Source organism: Sesamum indicum, linkage group LG11 (genome assembly GCF_026168435.1).
Source record: "Sesamum indicum cultivar Baizhima isolate 11 linkage group LG11, ASM2616843v1, whole genome shotgun sequence".
NCBI lineage: Eukaryota > Viridiplantae > Streptophyta > Magnoliopsida > Lamiales > Pedaliaceae > Sesamum > Sesamum indicum.
The window spans coordinates 11,004,667-11,027,901 of record NC_142667.1 but is presented as its reverse complement, the minus strand read 5'-3'; the positions used below and the strand labels follow the sequence as shown (position 1 = coordinate 11,027,901).

General features: G+C 33.9%; 2 protein-coding genes across 2 annotated transcripts; one reads left to right on the top strand and one right to left on the bottom strand.

Annotated features, from left to right (window-relative positions):
- Positions 1-1,609: 1,609 nt before the first annotated feature.
- On the top strand, positions 1,610-5,704 carry LOC105173651 (PHD finger protein ALFIN-LIKE 5). The gene is made up of 5 exons (XM_011095477.3): positions 1,610-1,821; positions 2,035-2,067; positions 3,060-3,288; positions 4,000-4,135; positions 5,216-5,704. Exons 1-5 carry the CDS (start codon positions 1,722-1,724, stop codon positions 5,459-5,461), a joined length of 744 nt encoding a protein of 247 aa, XP_011093779.1. The 5' UTR covers positions 1,610-1,721; the 3' UTR covers positions 5,462-5,704.
- Positions 5,705-9,148: 3,444 nt separating this feature from the next.
- Positions 9,149-13,647, bottom strand: LOC105173649 (protein PLASTID MOVEMENT IMPAIRED 1-RELATED 1). The gene is given in 4 exon segments (XM_011095476.3): positions 9,149-9,475; positions 9,477-10,556; positions 10,673-13,091; positions 13,494-13,647. Coding segments are annotated over 3 exon segments (3,546 nt in total). The 5' UTR covers positions 13,078-13,091; positions 13,494-13,647; the 3' UTR covers positions 9,149-9,414.
- Positions 13,648-23,235: the final 9,588 nt, after the last annotated feature.

Sequence of the window (23,235 nt, the reverse complement as noted above, 5' to 3'; positions counted from 1 at the left end):
TTTTTGTTAGAATTTAAACAAAAAATATTGATGCTAGCAGAAAAGTTATATAAACTTTTAATTTTACGTCCCATTCAATATTTCATATAAATTATTGACAATATATATCTAGTTTTCAGGAAAATAGTTTGGGAATAATATTTTATAGTAATTATGCTTTTTTAACTTTATATATATTACATTGACCCTAATAAGTATAAAAATATTACTATGATATTCTTTATTATAATTAAACCATACATTGCCCGTGAAGGGTGAAATTAAAAGTTTATATTGATTAATATAATTATTTTTCGTCCAAACCCGACAAAAAAAGTATATTGCAAATAAAAATTTATCAGAAAGGATGCAAGTATAATTCTGAAAGCTTTTTTGGAGAAACAATAACTTGTAATTTTATAATAGAATAAATCATATTTAAATTTATCAAGATTTATTATAATTAAAAAAAAAAACCCTTTTAAGTTAGAAATTACATCAATGCCTGTTGAGGTTTGTAAAACTTCACAAGCTTAGTTGGAAAAATGTAAAAAGACAAAATTGCGCTCAAGAAATGCCTGTCAACATATTTAAATAACAAAACTGCCCTTTGTATCTAAATATAAACCTGTTTTATAAGAATGCATTTGTAATGAATAAATTAAAAAGATAAAAGGGCGCATATTTCTAAGACAATACGAAACAAGGGAGGATATTTTTTTTTCTTTTAAATCTTTTATTTATGAACACACCTAAAATATTCACACACTCAAATTCAAATACAAGATTTCTCGTAAAAAAATTTAGATACTAAATAAAAAAACAATAATAACGTTACCCCTAAAAAAAGTGAAATTTATAGAAAAAGGATGGGACCCATGTGTTTTTTATACGGACCGGACTTGACTCGATTTGCCAATCCGAATACTCAAAATCATAGTGGTTAATGCATCATCCATCTAAGGTACAGAATGCCGACACATAGCCCTGTACAAGTCCGTACAAACGACTTCTATAAATAAGGGATGTCCTCATTTATCAAGTATGCGTTAATTATATTGAGATCTCACCTCACGACCTCGATTATTTTGTTTGCCTATCTTAACTTAAGTTTCAGAGTGTTTAGTTGGGGTTACCCCAACAAAATTAATTATTTTGTAGGTCAATCTATTATCAAGTTTAGATTGAGGATGCTTGAAGAACACATGTACATGTTATCGACATTTGGCCTTGAGGTCACCCATTACCTCGGCTCGGATCACACCTAATGTATCTGTTTAGTATTATTTTATAACTAAAGGTGAAATATTTAATTTTAAGTCGAAGGGCTCACGCAAGAATATAACATTTTATTGCATTCACATGTGTAGGGTCGATTTATTTAAGAAAAAAACTTGTATTTTATTGCAAAATTTCCTTAGGTCTATCGACAGTTACGAACACTGCAAGTGCAAATTAATTTCGAACTCAGTAAATTTGGAGATAGCTCGTGAAAAAAAAAAAAAAGAAAAACATTTAATTTGGGGCAATATTGAAATTCACCCAAAATCCATATCCCCTCCCAAACAATTACGTCCAGCGGTCCCCAAAAGGACCCCACGAAATCCATAAATTTCCAATCATGCCCTCCTATTTCACTCCTTCCGCCCCTCTCCCCCCACTCCTGATTTTATTTTGAAACCATTACTGCAACAATCACACGTACTGCAGCGTATTTGTGTGTGAGTGTTTACGGAGGAACCATGGACGGTGGAGGAGCGCAGAGTAATCCTCGCACGGTGGAAGAGGTTTTCAGAGATTTCAAGGGCAGGCGTAATGGTTTGATTAGAGCTCTCACCACCGGTATATTTTTTTCCCTTTTGTTTTCCAATGCGTTTTTATGTTCGAATTTGCTCGTTTTTCTATGGTTTGATCTTTTACTGGAGTTTAAAGCGTCTCTAGCTTTTCTCTTTTGTTTGCTTTTCGAGCTTTTAGGGTTTCTGTTTGTTCGGACTTTAGTGCATTTAGTTTTTTTACTAAATTCTGGGTTTTGTCCATTCTTTTGCCTTTTTTCAGACGTTGAAGAGTTTTTTCAACGGTGCGATCCTGGTGAGTCTTAGGGTTCCCTTTTTTACTTCTCTGCCTACAATTCTGTCGCGTTCTGAAGTGTTATTTGGTGTACTTAATTATCTCAATGGTTATTGGACTCAATTTTTGTTGAATTTTTTATAGGCGGTTCGTCGTTGCAATTAGATCATGTTACTTGGTGGATGAATTTTTGACTAGTTCTTTTAACCTCTGGTTTGTCTATCACATGTTTAGAGTTAGTTGGCTGGATAAGCTTTTCACACATTATTCCTCTGGAATGGGTGTTTCAGACTTGGTAATTATATGGGGTTTGCTACCTCATTTCTCTCCGCTCTCTTGATTGTGTCTGGATATAAAGTTTTATGGTATCTGGGCTATGCTTCACTGCTAGTTAGTGCTTTATGGAATTGTTTGGAGTGCCAATATATAAGACATGGAAGCTTCCATTGCACTTCCTTTTGTGTTAGTTTTTGAGTGGCTGCACGGGGTCAACATCTCTTTTAGTTATATATTTCCCTTAATTGGTGTCTTTTTGGTTGCACATGAAGATGTGAAAGTTTAATTTCTAGAAAGCAGAGGAAGCAAGTTTATCCAGATCTATTACGTTTCAGTTGAAACAGCTAACGGCTTCAGTTAACTTTACAAATGTGGAGCTTTAATGGAGGTTAAATCTAGACAATAAGTTGTATGTGGACCAAACAAGTTTAAAAATTGGGGGTAAAATCATTAAACAATACATGTTTTTATAGCGTTATTAGAAGTTGTATTATTGATACACGTGGCTGTGTATTAATTATTATTTGAGTGCATTTTTGGGAGCCAGTTTGGTGGTCTGTCCTCTTTCTTTTCTAGTTGTAGTAACACAAGGTCTGTCCTCTTGAATTAACCAGTGTCTGGTAAGATGCTTGTTTAGAAAGTATATCTTCCGTAGTTGTTGTAATCATCAGTTAATAAATGGTGCTTCTATGTGAAAGTTATACCCTGAATGGTACCTAAACATTGAATTGTCACAGAGAAGGAAAATCTATGCCTTTATGGATTTCCGAGTGAGCAGTGGGAAGTTAATTTGCCTGCTGAGGAGGTGCCTCCTGAGCTTCCGGAGCCTGCTTTAGGTATAAACTTTGCCAGAGATGGGATGCAAGAAAAAGACTGGTTGGCTCTTGTCGCTGTCCATAGTGATGCATGGCTACTTTCTGTTGCTTTCTACTTTGGTGCTAGATTTGGGTTTGATAAAGCTGATAGGTACGTTTGTTTGTAAGTTAAGATCTTTTATTAATGCCAATAATTTTTGTTTGTTTTCCCTTTTGTTTCCTGAAATTATGGATTTTTTTTTTGCTTTTGTCGTTTTGTAGGGCTAACTATTAGGAGAGGAAATTCTTTACTTTATTCCGGAGAGACGGCTGATCTTAACTAAATTGAGTTTTAGTCATGTGTTGCCGATACTGCTTACGAGTTGTTATTTCTGTATCGGAATAAGTTGAACATTTATTTGCATTCCATCTTGCATTTCTCTTTCCTTACTTTCCCCCAATCTGTTTCCTACCCTCTCACTTAAGGATATATTTGGGCAAATTATTGTTTGTTTTCCCTGTTCTTTTTGTCTTTTCCGATAAGAGCGTTAGGGCAATTGCTTGTGTGACCTGAACTTACTTTCTTAGTCATTCAACACGACGAGGGCTGCTAGGAGTCCATATGTAGTGTGTTGCTGTATTATCTTATGAGGTGTCATCCTTTAAACAAGGATTTATAAGATATGTTTTAACTTTTAAACATCTACCGAGGTTTGAGTTGTATAAAGTTAACATACACTATCTTCTGTAAGGTTTCATTTCTCATGGTAACTTTCAGTGATTGCCTTTGCTGGATTTAAAATGTATATTGTGAGTAGATGAAGCCTTTTTCCAGCATCTCCACTTTGGTTTGAGCTTCATTTGTCTCGTTATTTGGATGCAGGAAACGCCTATTCAATATGATAAATGATCTTCCTACAATTTTTGAAGTTGTGACTGGAGCTGCAAAGAAGCAACTGAAGGATAAATCATCTGTGACAAACCATAGTGGCAGCAAGTCCAAATCAAACTCAAAAATGGTAAAAGGATACACTCTCTGTTATAACCTGTGAAGAAATGGAATTACCTGTATGTCAATATAAGTTCATAAATTATTGTATTTGGTTGCTGTACCTAATTATTACGAGTCTAAATGTGGCCTGAGTATAAGCTAAGCTTGGTGTACAGGATAGTAAACAGATCTTTCTCTTCTCTGCAATTTAATGTATCTTCTGGCACATAACTATAATAGCCCATCTGATTCTTATGTTTTTGTGAAAAATCAGCAGATTGAATTTGTTTCCACTAACTTTTGTCCTTCCTGCTGGTCTTTCAAATGACATGGATAATTTATGAGGGACATACACATTTTCTTACATCACTCATTCCATTTGAGGTCAAGAATTCTGGGAGGAACAATTGTAATACCATGTAAAACTTGCAAGTTTGAGTTCATATTCTTTTGAAGTTGAGTCCAAATCACCAACTTTTTTATACTTAATTGGAGGATTATGTCCTTGTGAAGAGAATTCCTTAACTATCTGGTTAATGAAGGATTCCTGAAGTCATTTCATGTTTTGTTGGATTTGTATATTACTATGCCTTATTCATGCTCTGAAAATCGTATGTCCAGACTTTGTTTTTTATGTTTATATCTGGTCTCCATTTTTCTGAGGCAGGATTACAAAGTTTTGCTGTTACATACTTGTGCATAGTATGTGGTTGTCTTCTTAAGTAGAAACATGAATATGGTGAAATTTTGTAAAGATCTGTATTATGTTAGTAATCAACTAAGTAAATGGTGCTTTTGATGAGGGGCTTTCCTATTTGGAAATACCTTAACATGATCATGACTTTTCTTCCGTGCAGGCTAGCACATTGCTTCTGCATTAAAGTTATAGACCTTTGTACTTACGTCTCACAGCAACCACTCATATACCATTGTTTTCTCTTTATGGCAGCAATTAGCTTTTTATGTTGAAGTTCATCTCATGACCTGAATTCCATAACTACAACTTGTCTTGTCTGAATAAGTGATCGGTTTCACTCCATAAATGTTATGTCCAACTTTATACAATCAAATCATTTACATGTGATACTTGGTATTTTCTGCATCTTAGGGAACATTGCCCAATGCCCAGCCAAAGGATGAGGATGAGGCATTAGAAGACGAAGAGGAGGAGGAGCATGGTGACACCTTGTGTGGAGCATGTGGAGAGAACTATGGCACTGATGAATTTTGGATTTGCTGTGACATATGTGAGAGATGGTTCCATGGGAAGTGTGTGAAGATCACTCCTGCCAGGGCCGAGCACATCAAGCAGTACAAATGTCCTTCATGTAGTAACAAGAGAGCACGGCCTTGATGAGTAGTTCTTTAGCTGCTTCGGTTACTTCTCTTGTAATTGTATCTTCATGGCTGCCGCTAACGATCTAGGTGGTCCTAGTTCCTTTGTGTCGGATCTTCCTTGAGCACAATGTTTGCTGGTCTTGTTTAACTGGATAGTTAACTTGCTTTTACTGTCTTTTGTAGAGAATACACTCTTGTAAGGAAGATCTGTGTCTTTCCATCATAACATTTATGATTTAAGTGGTTGCTGTTCACCTCATATTCGTTGATTGCCTCATAGCTGCCGTCTGTCTGTCGTGTGTAATGTTGCTGTTTGCAGCAGTTGCTGGGCACGTTTATTCCTCTTATGCTGCCGTCCTCCCGCTTGCATTATACCATTTATAGGGTTCCTCGTGCTTTTGGATTCTTGTTAATATGCACCAACTTTATTTATAAATATATGTAGGTTAAATTACATTTAAATTCCCCTCTAAAATTATGAAATTACACTTTTTTTTTAAAAAAATTTTAAAATTATACTTATATTATCTTTGAAAATTTTTCATTTACACTTTGTTTTTTGTCGTTAGAATTTGGACGGAAAATACTAAAGTAAAAAAAAAAAAATACATATATTTTTAATTCTACCGCTCGTTTAATATTTTTATATATATATTTTTTATATTTATAAGAGGTTAAGTGCAATATATATAAAGTTAAAGAGTGTAATTGTAAATAAAATATTATTTTTGAATTATAGTCATTTTATAAACAATAGCCGTTTATGAATGAAATATTAGCCACCTTTTTGTATCTTTTTTACTCCTTATGTGTGGGTTGAATTGAATACTGTTGCATACATTTCTTAGAGCATTGGATGAAGTACTTGAATAAAATATTTTTTAAAATTATATGCAATAACAATATTAACCTCATTCATATATAATATCGAAAGATGACTAGTTTTTTCATTCATAGGCTACTCTCTGTTCAATTACTATAATTTGGGACGATATTTTATTATAATTATACCTTTGTGACTTTATATATTATTATTTATCCCTTACAAGGATAAAAATATTATTGGGGAATGTTGAGTGAGGGTAAATTTGAAAAATTGTGTATTTTTTTAATAACATTAATATTTTTCATCCAAACTTTAATGGAATGATGTAAAGTGTAAAAGGTGAATTTTCAGTATAAATGTAATTTTAAATTTTTTTTAGAGAAAAATATAATTTTATATTTTTAGAAGGGGTCTAAATATAATTAACACATATTATTTTTTAGATAACTCATTATTTAGTAATTATTTATATTAAAACTAAAATCCTAGACATATTGCAACATTGAAAAAAAAAATAGATTTTAATTTTAATTTTTAAAAATTTATAATATAAAATTTAGTCTCTTGAATCTAAATTTAATTTTTTGCAATAAAATTTTAGTATCTCAATTAAATTAAATGCAAATAAATACTTTTGACGACCAATAAAAATCCTTATATCATATATTTATTATATTAATTAGAAAACAATTACTACTTCAAACATATTCCTTGAGTGAACTTCCTTTTCTATTATATAATTTATGTAATAATTATTTTTTTTATAGATATTACAAATAAACATAGTAAAAAATACCAAGAAATAATAAAAATATAATAATCTTGATAACCACATATGAAAAAATAAAATAAAAATAAAATGGCTATAATAAAGATAAAATATGTCAATTGATATTTATACAAATTTTTCTTTAAGTATATTTATTCTTTACATTTTAAAACATACGAGTAAAAAATGTTCATTATTTAAAAAATAATAGAAAAAATAAAACAAAAAAAATAATTTAAGTACCAAAATGATATTAATCATAAAATTCGAGTAGAAATTATGTCATTAGTAATTACTAACATTAACAACAAAATGCAGCTATCAAACTAAATTTTATCCTAAAAAAGGAACCCATTTTCAGAAAATAATTAAAAAATTAACACATTCTCCTTAAGATGCGTTGAGGTACAACAATTGACTGAACATCTAGAGGTAAAGCACTCTTCCGGTGCAGCCGCAAGAGCGGTACCGAGTCGGGGCAATGAGCTCTGAATGCTACAATAGGCTTAGGAACTCTGGATCAGAATGATACTCATATTTCAATAGGATCTAAGCCTAGCTGGCTTCAGTCAGATGGTAAGCCACGGAGTTGAAAAACTAATGCACAAGCCTGCAGCTGACTGGCCAAGTAGGAAACGTAGTGCATTGATGGTGGTGGCATCTTCGATTGCAGAGGTGGCCTTTCGGGCTGGACTAACGCTGGCTGGTGGAGTTTGGCAGGAAGATTACACGGCAGACGTGAATGGGCAGCCGCTAAGCAATCTAGTCAATGATGGCATGCGAGGATCCCAGCGAGCTTATGGCATATTCATGATTTTCAACACGATTGCTTGTTAGCCGGTAGCCTCTGAAACAAAGGCAATGGATGTGGCTTCATACGGTGATAATGTGGATCGCAATAAGTGCTCAAGTCGTGACGTACTTTGTTACCCTTCGTGGCATGTCACCAGATGATGTGAGGGGCGTCTTGAGTGAAGTCATGGAAATATCGGTCTTGACATGGTTGACGCTCAAGGGTGTTGTTTCGTAGGAAACGTTATCCGCTTGACTTTATGGATTCTAAGAAAGTATAAAAAAATAGAGGGATTTGAAAAGCTATTGCCACATGTTTTCTATCAGCTTTTAATTTTTCTTTACAAACATTACTCAAGTTTGATTCTGCTATAGTTTCCAACTTGTTCTACAAATATCACTTCTCTGGAAGCAGAATTTTTCACAAACACTCCCACAATCCTAAATTTCTGGTTGGTTTAGAAATCCGATCATACTTGCTGGAAGGATATTAACAACAAATACACAATTGTATTACCTATCTAGATGAACAGGGGAATATCTATGTTATGGCTTCTTTATTTGGAAGTCCTAAAATAATGTGTGGGATTCAAATTAGACAAAGCAAAAATGCTAATTTCATTATAAGTCAAGAAACTAGGATGAGATGCATAGTCATCAGATTGCTGTAGCCATGCACGCTCATAACTGAAATTAGTAAGCATTTTCGTGTTAAGAATGTAGTATGCAATTAATATAGTGCTTCTTTTGCTGCATAAACCAATAACTTGTCTAACTTGATGAAGAAACTCTAATTATAAACTTACCAAGGTGAATTATATGTAACAATATACATGCTGAATCACTCAGACTGCAGTAGCAGGACTGAAATACACGTCAATTCTGATTAATGAACTGCAAAACTCATGGTTTTTTTTAAACCATAATATTCTCGTGCTTGTCTTATATCGTGTAGCTTTCATATACTTGGATATACTCTCCCAGGCGCATCAAGTTCACATCCCACACTCAACTATGCAACCAGTGAAGCATCTATAGACAGTTTTCCTGTTTAGGCGACAAACTATGCTCATAGTGCTCACATATTTCTAGCTTTTCGCTTTATCAGTTTCTGAACAGAAACTCACATCTCACACCCCTAAAAGCATCTTTTTGAAGTTACAAGTTGAAAGTGCTTTCGAAGCCGAACACTGGTTCAGCTTTATTATTTCTGATAGCAGAACAGAAAGAGTGACGGTGCCACTGTATTCTTCATTACAACAGGAAAAGGTAGGAAAACTGGTGCAAGGGGCATCAAATATTGCCAACCCAAAAGATTGCAACAAAGTCATTAATTTACAAATGAAACATCAATAACGAAGCTATATTGTCTATCTTGTCACATCCATATATTAATTCAACATACTTTACAGAGATAAAAATGACTTCTTCAGGTCACTACCCTCTTATGTCCTAACTCCCATTTCCAAGACCTATGCAGTTCTGCCACATAAAGGGGCGTTTGAAATACAATCAAGCTAATCATTATCTAAAACCGTATCATTCAACACATACTTCAGCCTTTTGCCAACCTGGTGTAATCTCATAGTTTCTTTAGGGAAAATAAATTTGGATTCCTCAAGTACCCAAGTCCCTTCTTTTTAGCCTCTGTTCTTACCACGATTAGAGATGCTCCACAATGTATTTCTAGGCTGTACTGTTGTAGTCATTGGTGCAGCAGAATGATCGGAAGTTTTTGCAACAGCTTTTGATTTCATCAGAGGATGCTTATTCTTCTTTCCCATTCCATTCGCAAGCAACCAACGCGAGCCAGACTGCTGCTGATTTGTAGAACCCCACAACTTTTTTTTACCTGGCTCTGGCTCTGTCTTTGGACCAGCAACACGAACCTCAGTTATTTTATATTGGGGAATCAGCTCTTCTTCATGAATCTCATCTTCTTTTGACTTCTCAATAATATTCTCCTTTTTGGAGCACTTGGGCACCACTTCATCCTCATTCGAGTTCCTTAACAGAGAAACTGTGCCGTAGATCTTAGGTTTTGGCGGGATAAACACTCTCTCTACTTGAATCAGGGCAAGCATTGGGGCACCAACTGGCTCATAGTTCCGCAGAGGGTCACGGAGCTGTACCATCAAAGCAACAGTGAAATTATTACCTAACAAGCCATACTTTCTACTCCTGCTTCGTCTCTTCTCCCCCTTTGATCTTCCTCGAAACTGGTCTAATGAAGTAGCATGATGAGCTGCCAGTATTCTAGAGGTTCGTTCACTAACGAGATCGTCATCAGCAATTTCACCAGAATCTAGTTTCATCCATTCATCAAGTGTCAGAGACAGACCCATCAGTCCATCAACTTCTTCACCATTATCTTTAATATCCATCAGTTGCAACCCACAAGTGCCATCGAGACCTATGGGCCCAACAACATCAGCTGTCTTTCCCTTCAGGGCTGAAAATTCACCAATAGATTGAGTGCTAATATTTGATGGCGCATCCTCATCTGACATACCAGATTGTATTCTCAAACCCTCAATTGAAAGAGCTTCAATTTTATCCATGGCCAGAGGGGCAAGATCTTCTAAAGATACATATTCTGTGTCACTGCTAAGAGAACTCGAGTCGAACTTATTTGACCTCGGGGCAGTGCGTATGTCCTTTACACTTTTTTGCTCACTTGGAAAATTTTGCCTGATTTCAGATTCCTGATGCAATGGATCTTGCCTGAAAGAGGAACAGACGTGTTAATATAACAATAAACGAATTACAACTTTTTATGGAAACATGGATACAGGAAAAAGGCAAGCGTCTCTGGCAATGTTCAAATAGTAACAACAGACCTCTCAGGTCCCTCCAAACTCTGGGCACCTTCCCATGCTATTTGTTGGACTGTCTTCCCAGTTACATCTTCCAATGGCATCAATCTATTAGCCTGCATGGAGAGCTTCTCAATTCCAACAGAGGCCAGACCCTGAAGTATGTCCATTACACTAGAGCCCATTTCTGCAGGAACTACCACAGGATTCGAAACTTGCATGATTAAGCTCCCTCCACTTTTGGCATTCTTGAAAAGTGCAGGATTCATTGAGCGCAGAAATCCTCCATCCTTAGTCTGCACAAAGGGACCTAAACCTTCTGCAATTGGAGGTAGCTGCTGAGGATCCTCAGGAGGTAGGTCAATTGGGCTGCCAAATCCACCTGAACTACTAGGTGGAGAATTAAGAAATGCCTTTTCATTTAAGCCCCACTCGTGCATTAAAGCTTCGGTTTCCAAATCCTCCATCCTCGAGGCCCTTGTCTTAGTCCTGAATGCATCAGTCTCTATCTTAGACCTCTCCCCGACACCTTCAAACATTGATGAATGATGGAATTCCTCAGAGATGGGTTCCCAGACAGATCCTATTGGACTGTCGCTAGCAAGTTCCACTGGATCATTGTAAATATCAAAGTTGAGTAAACCTCCATTGGAAAGAACATCCTTCTCGAATTGCCTGAGAAGGCGCTCTCTTGGAGACTCAGGCTCACTTTCGGAACTCAAACCAAATGGACTATGCTCTATCCCCAGCATCTCTAAGAAATCATTAGCCACTGAGTCAGCAACATCATCCAAGCTAAGTAATTTTCCCTTTCTACTATCTCTGTGACCAGAATCAACCTCCAAGTAATTTTCTAGGTCTAAAGCATCAGTCCCATCCTCTTGAGAATCTAATCCTTCATTCACCAGATCTGAAGTACAACTTAATGCCACCTCTAATTCTTTCATTAGTGATTCTTTGGAGAACATGTCATTTTCTTTCTCTTTACCATTGCTAGGTGATTGCTCATCATTCTGAGGTACACCTTCTCCAGCTGAAGTATGAGCTGGGGCTTCCTCATCAAGGGCTACCTCAATTGCAATGCCAGAACCTTGAGCAATCTTCGACGATTCATCTTCTGTTTCCAGATGTTCTTTAGTTAACTCTTCTATCCCCTCGTCTACGACAGAAAATTCAGTCACCTCACATTCAGGTCCACAAATTTGTTCATCAGCATCGGGGAGTGTAAATAAATCTGCTTTATGAGGGTCAGAAAACTCAGTCATCTCACATTCAGGTCCACAAATTTTTTCATCAGCATCAGGGAGTGTAAATAGATCTGCTTTAGGAGGGTCGGTGGCTGAAGATAAAGCATCGTTCTCTAATTTATTATGAGGGTTGGTGGGTGAAGATAAAGCATCAGCCTCTAATTTATTTTTAACTGAACTACTAGACGCCTGTTCATCCAATTTCTGGTAGAGTATATTCACTGAATCACGGAGTTCTGATCTTGAAATTGGTAAAACCTCATGAAGATCCTTTATATCTCCAGCAGACTGGTTTGGGGCAGACGACCTTGCAGGAAGACTTGCTGCTCGATGAATGCTTAGCTCATCTATTTGATCAGAAGGCCCCATGATTTTTGCAGTCCTTGCACTATTCTGCAGAGAGCTTAGGATCTCAGGAACAGTTCTGTTGCGAGAGAGCTCAGTGCTACTATTCTCAGTGACAACCTCATATCCAAAACTGACATTCATTGTTGCACCTCTTGCTTTGCCAGACAACTTGAAACTAGTCGTCCACTTACCAGAGCTCTTCTGCTCCTCTAGTTCCTCCAATGTCAGAGGAAGCAATCTAGTCAAATCTATCCGATGCTTCCCCAAGTCGAGCTCAGGGGCATCATAAACAGAAACAAACAACAAGAAATGCTTGGCCTCATACTTCACCGAATGGTGGGGACCGCTCCTACTACCATATACAGAACAAGAATGAGTCAACTGTTCCTCAAACTCAGCAACTCCTTGAGAAACCCTAATTGGACGTGTCATCTGCTCACCATCCCGCCTTTTCCAGTGCACAACAAGACAAACATCATCAAAGAAAGCTGGTAAACCCTCAATAGACTGCACCAGGAGTGAGAAGCAACAATTGAATCTACGGTTTCGGATATGGGTCAAGGACTTCAGACCCTTCCAGCTCCAAATGGATGACTTCTTATCTTTGTCAAATGAGTCTTTAGTATTGTTCTTCTGATCCTTTGGCTTCACCTTGGGCTCGGGCAAATGGGACTTTACAACAGACTTTGATCGACTACTAGCCGTAGAACTAGCAAGCCTAGCCACTGTATTGTCCACATAAAAGGCTTTACTTATGGTTTCAAGGTCGCTTAAAAACTTCCCATTTCCTGAAACCCCACCAGCCTTCTTTCTGCTATCTGCTCTTGACAACATTATCTCCTCGCAGGCTACACAATTAACACAGAATTATCCCACAATTACAAATCCACACACAAACTAAATCTCTCCAGAATCACATCTATAATCGAAAAACCCAGAATTAAAAGACCACCAAGAGTCCAAAAAATCCATAATCTACTAATTGCGATCGATTTTTTATTTGAATTTGCAAGTATCTGAGTAGAACTAAAAAACAACAGAATAATAATAGAGAAAAAACGATGTTGGTGGGATTTGGCTTCACAAAAATGAGTAGAAACTCATACAGAGAAAATTCTCAAAATTAATCCATAGGCTTTATCGCCCCCGCACAAGAAAATAATCAGTCTACAAGAATATTTCATAAACATATTCCGCAACAATTGAAAAAATAACAAAAACCATAGGCGAAACAAGATGAAGAAACTTACAAGTAAGAGCATTCGAGATTTTGGGCGAACCTTCCGCTCTTAGATTGCGTGCCTGAAGACTCTCTCTCACCCTCCCTCAGCGTGCTCAATTCAAAGTTGAAGCCAAAATTGTATGTAACAAATAGTAGTATTTTAATTTGCGCCCCTCAATTTATTAAAAATTTCACTTTTCCCCATTTTTAACTTTGACTACAATTCTTGGTACAATTGTAATGTCTCATCCTTATATGCCCATTTCACTTTCTTTTAAGACCATTTTCAACTCTCCTTCATTTGGAATTAGGGTATTATATATTGGGGTTAACTAATGTTGTATTATAAAGCCCGACCCATCTGAAAATTTTGAATATTAGAGTTTTTCATTTATTTTATATTGGTTATTAAACTCAAATTTCATCTCATATTATAGTTAAAAAAGAATGGAGTGAAAGAACAACAAATCTCGTGACAGTAGGCGAAGTTGTTGACCACGTAAATCTATAAATAGTGTTTTATTACGATGGATATTACTTTTGTGACATTGTAGTTTTACTACTACAACATAGCAAAATTCTAGTAAAATACTGTTAAGAAGTGGTTGGGAACACAATAATAAGAGCAAGTATGTGGCAACATATGAAATATAGCAAAATAATTATTTTGTCTCTATCATTAAAAAAAATAATAATAATTACAAGTTGGAGAAGCTGAGGTTGGCTGTCTGCTTTAATAATGCATCTTCTTCCATACTAACTAAACATATTATTATGTGAATGAGAGCACCATATTGTTTAAATATCCACTTGGAATTTAATAATGGAAAGATGGAAAGGGAAAAATGTAATTTAACCCATTGTGATATAAGAAATGAACAACAAATTCTCTGTGAAAAATAAAATAGTAAAATAAAACAAATTATTTTCTATCTAAACCATAAATAGGGGAGTAATTTGCTTCATTTTTTGAAATACAGGAAAATAATTTACTAATTCTTTTTTCACAAAGGGGTATTTATTCATTTCACATATTATATGAGTAAATTGCATTTTAATCCAAAATTGAAAGCAAATTATACATCCTAACCTAACAAATGCCTTTCTCATTTGATTAATTAAAGCATGCCCTAATTTATGCTGATCTTGTTAATTATATTGGCATATCTTTACTTCAAATGTAGAATTAATTGCATTATTGGTTTTATACTTTGGGGACTTATAGAAATAGTGTCATACTTTTTCCAAATAGCAATTTTTTTTTTGACGATATCTTAAATGTTTACTGAGATTTTGATCTCACCGTTAAAATTTGGATGGATTGACTACGTGCAAAGTATATGATCGTTAAGTAATCAATTGTCTGATAGAGAAAATATTGGCCGAGGATATATATTATTTTAAGATGAAGTATCATGTAAAATGCACGTGTTCTGAATTTCAAGAAAATAATAAATAAATAAGATGGGTAAAATTGAAAAGAAGAAACCTCCTCCCCACCACACACACACGCAATAAAGTTCCAACAACATATGATGTCTACTTTTAGACATATATATATATATATAACAAATTTAAATTTACATATGTTTTTATTGATGAAGCTAATATAAAAATATTGAATATAAGCTTTTTCAGCTGTAAATCACTTAAAATTTGAATAAAATTTAAGTACAGTAGCATTTTATATAAACTAAATATATAATTTCATTTCAATGATAATCACCTAAATTTAAATATACTAAGAGCCATGGAAAAAAATTGAGGAATATTTTAGCCAATCTCGCATAAGTCATAGTCAACAATCGTGACTATTTATTACGACTATTTATTATGAACTATGGCAATTGTTCATGATTAATGGTTATATTTCTTGTAATGTATTTCAATTATTCGATTTAGGTTTAGCTATTTACATATATAGTTGTAAATGCTGCATCAAATTAATATCGAACACTATCGTGATTAGTCAATTGAATAATAAGTTTTAATTTAAATAATTCAGTCAAATCATAGGAAAACAAAATTCATTATGACTATCTTAATATATTCAAAGTTAATTGCTTGGACACGAAATTAATCATTTATTATTAAAAATCAGTATAATAATTGGGTGATACATCCGGCAAGGATAATAGTTTTATATATATATATTTATAACTAATAAAAAATCAATTGAACAATATTTCAATTCAATCAATACATTAATATGACTTATAATAACGATAAATAAATTATAATAATTCAAATAAAGTGAGATAAATATCCAAATGTTCTGTATAACGACAGGAGAAATAGTAATACGATCTGAATTGGACCCGAAATCCGCCCACAGTTTTGGTGGCGTTTCTTGAGCGGGAGATGGATGCATTAGTCAATGTCCATATTTGGCAATGGTCCACCTCATAATTATTGGCTGACAAATATTATTAATATTCTTTGATTTAAAAGTTATGGATTGTATTAAAAAAATATGGGTATATATTTAATATTTATATTTGTAATATTGGCTTTTATAAATGTATTTTGTAGTTTGGAATTGTTTATGTATTTGATTGATCTTTGTATTTTATTAACAAATACACTATAAATTGTATATATCACACATTGAAAAAAGCTATAAATAGTAATTTTGTCCTTCGAATTGGTTTCTAATGAAGATTTTAAGAGTAAAATTTGTTAATATATTACGAAGTCATCGAACGGATTGTTTAAGTTTGACGGTACACTACAAAAAAAATATTTTTTTTTAAATTATAAATGGCCACAGTATAAAAATAATGATAAATCAATATTATTAATCACGGTCAAATAAAATTAATATAAAAATTTAAATTTTTACCATGATTAATCAATATTCACCTGATTTTTAGTTATGATCAAGACATTTCCCATGATTTTAATTTTAGCTAATATTTTGGCTTCACTTAATAAGTTTCTCTGTGGTTAGTATATATAATTATCCAACGCATGTATAGTTACTTCTCTCATTAGGTTTGATATAAATACAAATATCTTCTTATTGTTCAAAAGATTATAAATATCTTCCTCAAATAAAAAATAATTATGTAGTCCCCAGACCGTGAAGTAGACATTATTATTTTACCTTTGCCGAAATATTTTAAAAAACAAAACGGACTTCTGAAAAAATGTCAAAAAAAAAATAGGATGGGTAAAATAAATATTTCATATGGAATATTTGTTCATAAAAATATTTTAAAAATTCTAAAAAAATATATAAAATTTTAATTTATAACACAAAAAGGTATTTTGATCAATTCAATAAACACGTATATATGTATATATAGCGAATAGAAATTTTGATTTTTGCCTGCTATTTAATCTTGTAACTAGAGTTATTAAACACTTTAGTCCTATAATTTGCTAGAATTATAAAATGGTCCTTCACCTTTTCTATTTTTATGATAAAAATAGGTTGGAATTTTCAAAATTGGCCGGATTTATATGATGTCACTTTTTGGCTAATTTTTTGAAAAATTAATTCTACTCATTTAAATAAAAGTAAGTTATAGAATTATTGGTTTCACATGTAGCACAATCTGAAAACAGAATGTGATTAGCAGTTCATCACATCATGAGGACAAACAGCACAAACATGGCTGGAGAGATTGCTAAAAGATCAAACAGTCTCTCCAGCATGCCTGGAACCACTTAGTCCAACAGCGACTTCACAATTCCACTCCACCAAATAGAACATTATCAACTGCTGCTAGAAGAAAATTTACTGTTGGTTACTGTTGTATTGGTCATAAATTAAAATTGATGTAAATAATTATTATTAATTATGGTTAAATATTAAATTTCTTACCGTGTGCGCAACTATAAACCGGAAAGCCATGATTGGAGAGTGCACTCCAGAGAGCAGGTGTCCATATCCCTACCCCCTCTAGTTCTTCATCGTTTACCTTCTGATTGAACGTAGACACATAGGATACGATGTGTTCCTCATTAGGACCTGCCGGATTAGAATCAGCTGGAGGCCTGAATTCTTCTTAAAAACCATTATGTTTTCATTGGTCTGCCTGAAACCGCAGTTTGTGAATGTAGAGGCTGCACTTAGTGTGAAAACCACGTTGATGGCAAGGCCTCTGCGCTGAAGCACTTCTCTCACGCTTGGAACCAGGATCAAATAGATGGATACCATAGCAAAACTTACTATATGGACTACAAGAACATATCACTACGTACCCCAAAATTTTGATACATCTAAGTTTATTCTTCTTCAATCGACATCTGATTTCTCGGATTCTTGATCTCTGGGGTGATCAGTAACAACTGCAAGCTCAATATAATAATCAACACTGGAATGTAAGCTGTGAGAATAGTTTTCTGATTATGGGTTGTGCGTGTATGCTGAATCTTGGCCGGCCTCATCAGAAGTCTTCCAAGCATGGAGGTAAAAGCCTCACCACCAACAAACATCAGGATGGTTAAGAAAATAAGTTGGGAATTGGAGAAAACTCCATTTCTACGGTGGACGCACCCATAACAGCCGACGTACAAACCAAGAAAAGATTGTTGAATTCACATATAGACGCCATAGAAAGAAGAAATGCAACAGAAATTATGTTGTATTGTATAGAAATTTTCTCATATCAGATCTGGGCACCAAAAGACATGTCCGGCCGGTAAAGCTTAGGTAAAGTAGACGACCCACCAAGCGTCAATAAGGACAAGGATCAGTGTTATGAGCAGATAACTTCACACCCAAAGGCAGGGGAGTACTGAGACAACGTCTTGAATAATATGATGAACATATTTATGTTGGGTGATAGAAGTACCTGCATCACAGCAGATTATCTGCAATCCAAGGAAATACTTGGAAGGACCAAGATTGAAGCGTTTAACTTCAGCAGTTTCAGCTTTTCAAAGACCAGTGAGTAATACATTGTCAACATAAACCAACAAGATAAGAATACCAGCTGCAGAGTGCTTAATGAATAAGCAGTGCTCATGATGCGACTGAGAAAAAACACAAGCAAGGAGCTTAGAAGTAACCTCCTGATTCCACTGTCGAGAAGCTTGCTTGAGCCTATATAAGGATCATTTTAATTTGCATACCTTGCCCGACTGAATGGGTGCACCATCTGGGGGCAACATAGATATGTCCTCTTGTAGAAATCGATGAAGAAACACATTATTTATGTCTACCTGGTGAATAGGCCGCGCACAATTGGAAACAACAACCAGCAATATACGAACGGTGACTGCTTTAGCAACAGGAAAAAATCGTTCAATATAATCCTCGCCTTCCACTTGGTTGTAGCCTTTTGCAACCAAGCGAGTCTTGTATCTATCCACTATACCCTCTGGTTTCAACTTCAGTTTGAATATCCACTTGCTTCCAATGGCCTTTTTTCCTTCCCAAGTGTCATTTTTATCCAAGGGTGCAAGCTCCTCTTTCATGGCATTTTCCCATTCTATCTTTCCTTTAGCCTGCAAGTAATGGTTAGATTCTTGAACAGTAGAGAGAGTAGCCATAAATATATTATGTGATGATGCAAGATTACAGGAATGATCAAAGGATGAATGACAGTAAAGTCTCTGAGCCAAGCAGGAGGTTAAAATCTCTCCATGAGGTCTTGATGGGATAATTTTATTTTTCGTACTCAAAGTATACTCCTTTTTTAATTTTAGTGTCCCAGGACTCCAAAACATCAGACTTGTTACCCAAAGTTTTTAAGTTTTATCTACCTAAGTACACTCCGTTAGGTTGGCCGTTTATTTTGAGCGGAAAATTAAGTGGGATTTTGTCTATATATAAGGGCATGTTTGGCTGTCATTTTATTCAATACACAAAAAAAAAATTATATTTTGATTTCAATTTTATAATTGATGATAACAATATATAAAAAAATATTTTTTACCCAATTTCTATATAAAAAAAAAATACTAATTCAAATCGTTATGGAAATGCTAATTCAAACATTTCCTCCCAATTCAAATCATTATGGAAAATGCGGAGTAATGATAGAGATAACTGCCTAGTAATAATTCAAGATTACTAACAGAGTCTTATGTTCAATCACTACTAACATTATTTGTGAAAAATAAACAGAAAAAAATCAAATAAACTATCCAAAGGGTGTCAATGTACTTTTGAGTCAAATAAAAATTGCATATCATATTTCATATACTATACCTTTATTTGTGCACAAAATAAAGAGTACATTTCAATTATTGTTTTTGACTGAGAGAAATTTATCTATAAATTTATTAAAACTTTCCATTTCACTAGTCACAAAAAAGGCCAAAAAAAAATATTTGTTAAAATAATTAGAAAAAAGTATGAAAATTTATATTAGAAACCCTTGATAAATAAGTATGACAATATTTGTGTTGTGGCCAAGCAAAAAGAAAAAAAAAAGTATTTTTTTCCCAGTAAAATTGGTATTTTTTGATAGAAATTGAATTAAATATGTATTCCTTTTAAATTATTGTCCTTAGTAATGAAATTAAAATCGAAATAAATCAAAATAGAATTTTTTTTGTGTGTTGAATAAAATGAAAACCAAACATGCCATTAGATAGACAAATTCCCACCTAATTTAAGTTTGTTTTAACAGTAAATTTATGGAGGGTATTCAAGCGGAGAAACTAAAAAACTTTGACTTGAAAACTTAGAGTACTACAACTAAAAAATGGGTATACTTTGGGTATGAAAAGTGAAATAATCCCTTTCAATCATCATATCAAGCTTGCAATTGTTACCTGATTCGGGTCAAATATGCAATCTCCCAAGGAATTGAACTCTCCAATCAATATGATCATTCCAGATATTTGGTGGTCCCTAAGAAGAGAAAAACACGTCAGGCTAGTTTGAATGGTCTCCTGTAAAGACCTTTCGATGTTTAAGTCAGCTTAAGTGCAAGATTACCATAGAGATATTTTGGCTTAGTAGAGTGATTATTTATATTTTTTCTTAAATAAATGTGATACACTCATATCATTACTGATCATTGATCCCAAAAAATCAGATGCCACCACAAAGGGGATTATTTAGAAGTTAAATGCATAAAAAATTTTCTCCTACTTAGTCTTATGTTATCTACTTCATGTGGACGTCCATGTAGCCAGTTTTGCTGTGCTAATTTCCCATCTATTTAAGCATCGGTCCCATCATTCCTGGCATCACAACAGTTTATATATTATATGACAAGTACAATACATTTACTGTACTTTACAGTGTAATTGATGTATAGTTTAGAAAAAATGATCAATCACATGACAAACGTATCATAATTATTCAGTGATTAATTTGGTTCAACCAAATCTGATTTGAATATGAATTTTCTTGCTTAACCAACGTATTCTCTAAACAATCTCTGGTTATCTAATTAGCTAGCTAGTTGTAAGAGGTACGAGATTTATACATATACTCAACACGGTCATGTACCAACTCGTGCGCTCTATTTGTTCGATATTTTCATGAAATATTAACATGTTAATTATGTAACAATAGAGTATCTCATTACAATTTCATGATCATGTTAGTAAATTTTGTTGAATCAACTCTTAACTCTACAATTAAGCTAGCAATTTTGCTTTACAGGTTTTAAAGTGTGCCCATTTGGAGAATGAAGGTCTTAATATTTTAGAGAAACTGCAGCTTATTGGCTTATTGTTTGTCCGAATTACGTTGGAGTTTGGAGAAAGCAACAACAGCAGGACCAGCTTAAATTGACGGACACAAATTTGAGGTTCAAGTTGAAAACGTGTTTGAAAACTATTTTAGGCGGGAAAATCATTTTTTATATTTTTTGTTTTTGGATACTTTTATGTCTCCCTCCAATAAATACTTTTATTCGATTGAATCAAATAAATCACATTTGCTCTGTGATTTATGACTTTATCCAAATCGTACACCACTCACATGGCAAGTGTATTGCACTTTCCATGTGATTGGTTCAAATTTAACCGAGCTGAGTTCGAGTAAAAATTTTCCTAGCTTAAGAAAAATTCTTGCCCGGATTTGGTTCTCCCGAATCAATTCAATTACAGACCAAGTTGGATCCGGACAAGAATTTTCCTTTACATGGGGGCGGCAATGGATGATCTGGGTTAGATTCAGGCCTGTTCCGTTTGCGTTATCGAGTGTTGATGTTTCAGATCCGTACCTAACTTAAATTTGTTTTTTTTTTAATTTTATTTATGTATTTTATATATACTTATATCAAGTATATATTATTATACTTACATATAATAAATAAATTAAATAGTGATATAGAAAAGGTTATAAATGTTTTAATGTATATATGAGTAAATTTTATAACATTTAATATTTTAAAATCACAAAATATGCACATATGACCTTTCCATAATACTATTGTCTTATAATTATAAAGTTATGCTAGTTAGTATTATTTTTTTAAAAAAGGTATATCTTTTAATATTTTAAAATTTTTAAATTGAGTGTATCAAGTTCATGGGGTCAACCCGTTGGATCAAACTTTCAAGAATTTCGTGATGAGTCGGGTCTCGATTGCCATCTTTAATCTTGAAAAGTGCCTAAATGCAACATATCAGGAGAAATATATTTTCAAAATAGAAACTATATTTTTCTTTCTCGAGATGGAAAGTATCAATATGAATTATTTTCAGGGCGCAATATGTAATTTAGCTGCTATTTTATGCAAGACATCAACTCTCAATCCTATAAGCCACTCTTAAAATTGAATAAAATTATGCTTACAAATTTCAAATTGAGCCCATTGATTTGACGTGTCTTAATTTTTATCGGAATTGTAGCTTGGTATACTACTTATTTGATAATCGAGGTGGTTGGACCTAGTATTTAGCGTCTTATGACCTCCAAAAATAGATAAAAATTCAAAACCTAATAAAAATACTATTTTGGGGAGGGTTCTCTTCGTGGGACCCGACCCAAGGATTAGAATTTTCCGCCTTATCTTTTCGTAAAAATTAAAAAAAAAAAAGAAAGGAATAATATTATTTATCAAAAAATGAATTTTGGGAAAAAGCATGGACAGCAGGACCAGCTAACAAATTTGAGGTTGAAAATGCAAACATGTTTTAAACTACTTTAGGGGTTTTGAAGTCCACCTCAAGCTGTTGTAGTTTTGTTGCCTTCTTAAGCTTCTCTGTGCAGACAGCCTCATAGTCATGAAAACTACCTATGAGAGAGGATCTCTAACAATGAGGTCCCTTCTCCTGCTTTCCAGTGCAGAGATTGAACTGAAAAAAGAGATGTCTTAGGTGAAAATGAACATCATCATGCCCCATATATAATTCTCATCATTTAGATATTTTATGAATTATTACATACTTATCACTTTAGATGAATATACTGGAGGTGTGACGCGATTAGTATCCCACTGCATGATGTATTGTCCGTTCTAATTTCGTATCTGTTTTATATTTTTGTTTTGAAAAAACATCACTCTAGAAAGATGAGTCGTTAAGCCACTAAAACTTCCTATCCACAACCAATGTAGGATGCGTGTCTATATTGCAACGTAGAATTAATTTGTATGGAAGAACAACATCATATTAGAAAATTGTGGTTTTAATTCTCTCTATTGGTGTGAGGCTTGATTGGTGCACAAGTGATTATGAGCGAGGTTCGAATAATTCAAACTTTTATATATAAAAATATAAATCGCCGACAATAATAAATTGGATAAATTTAAATTTATAATAATAACTCAGTAAAAAATTTAAAATCATTAACTCGTAAATTTTGAATCCTAAAAAACCAATTGTTTTCTATATATATATATATATTGAGA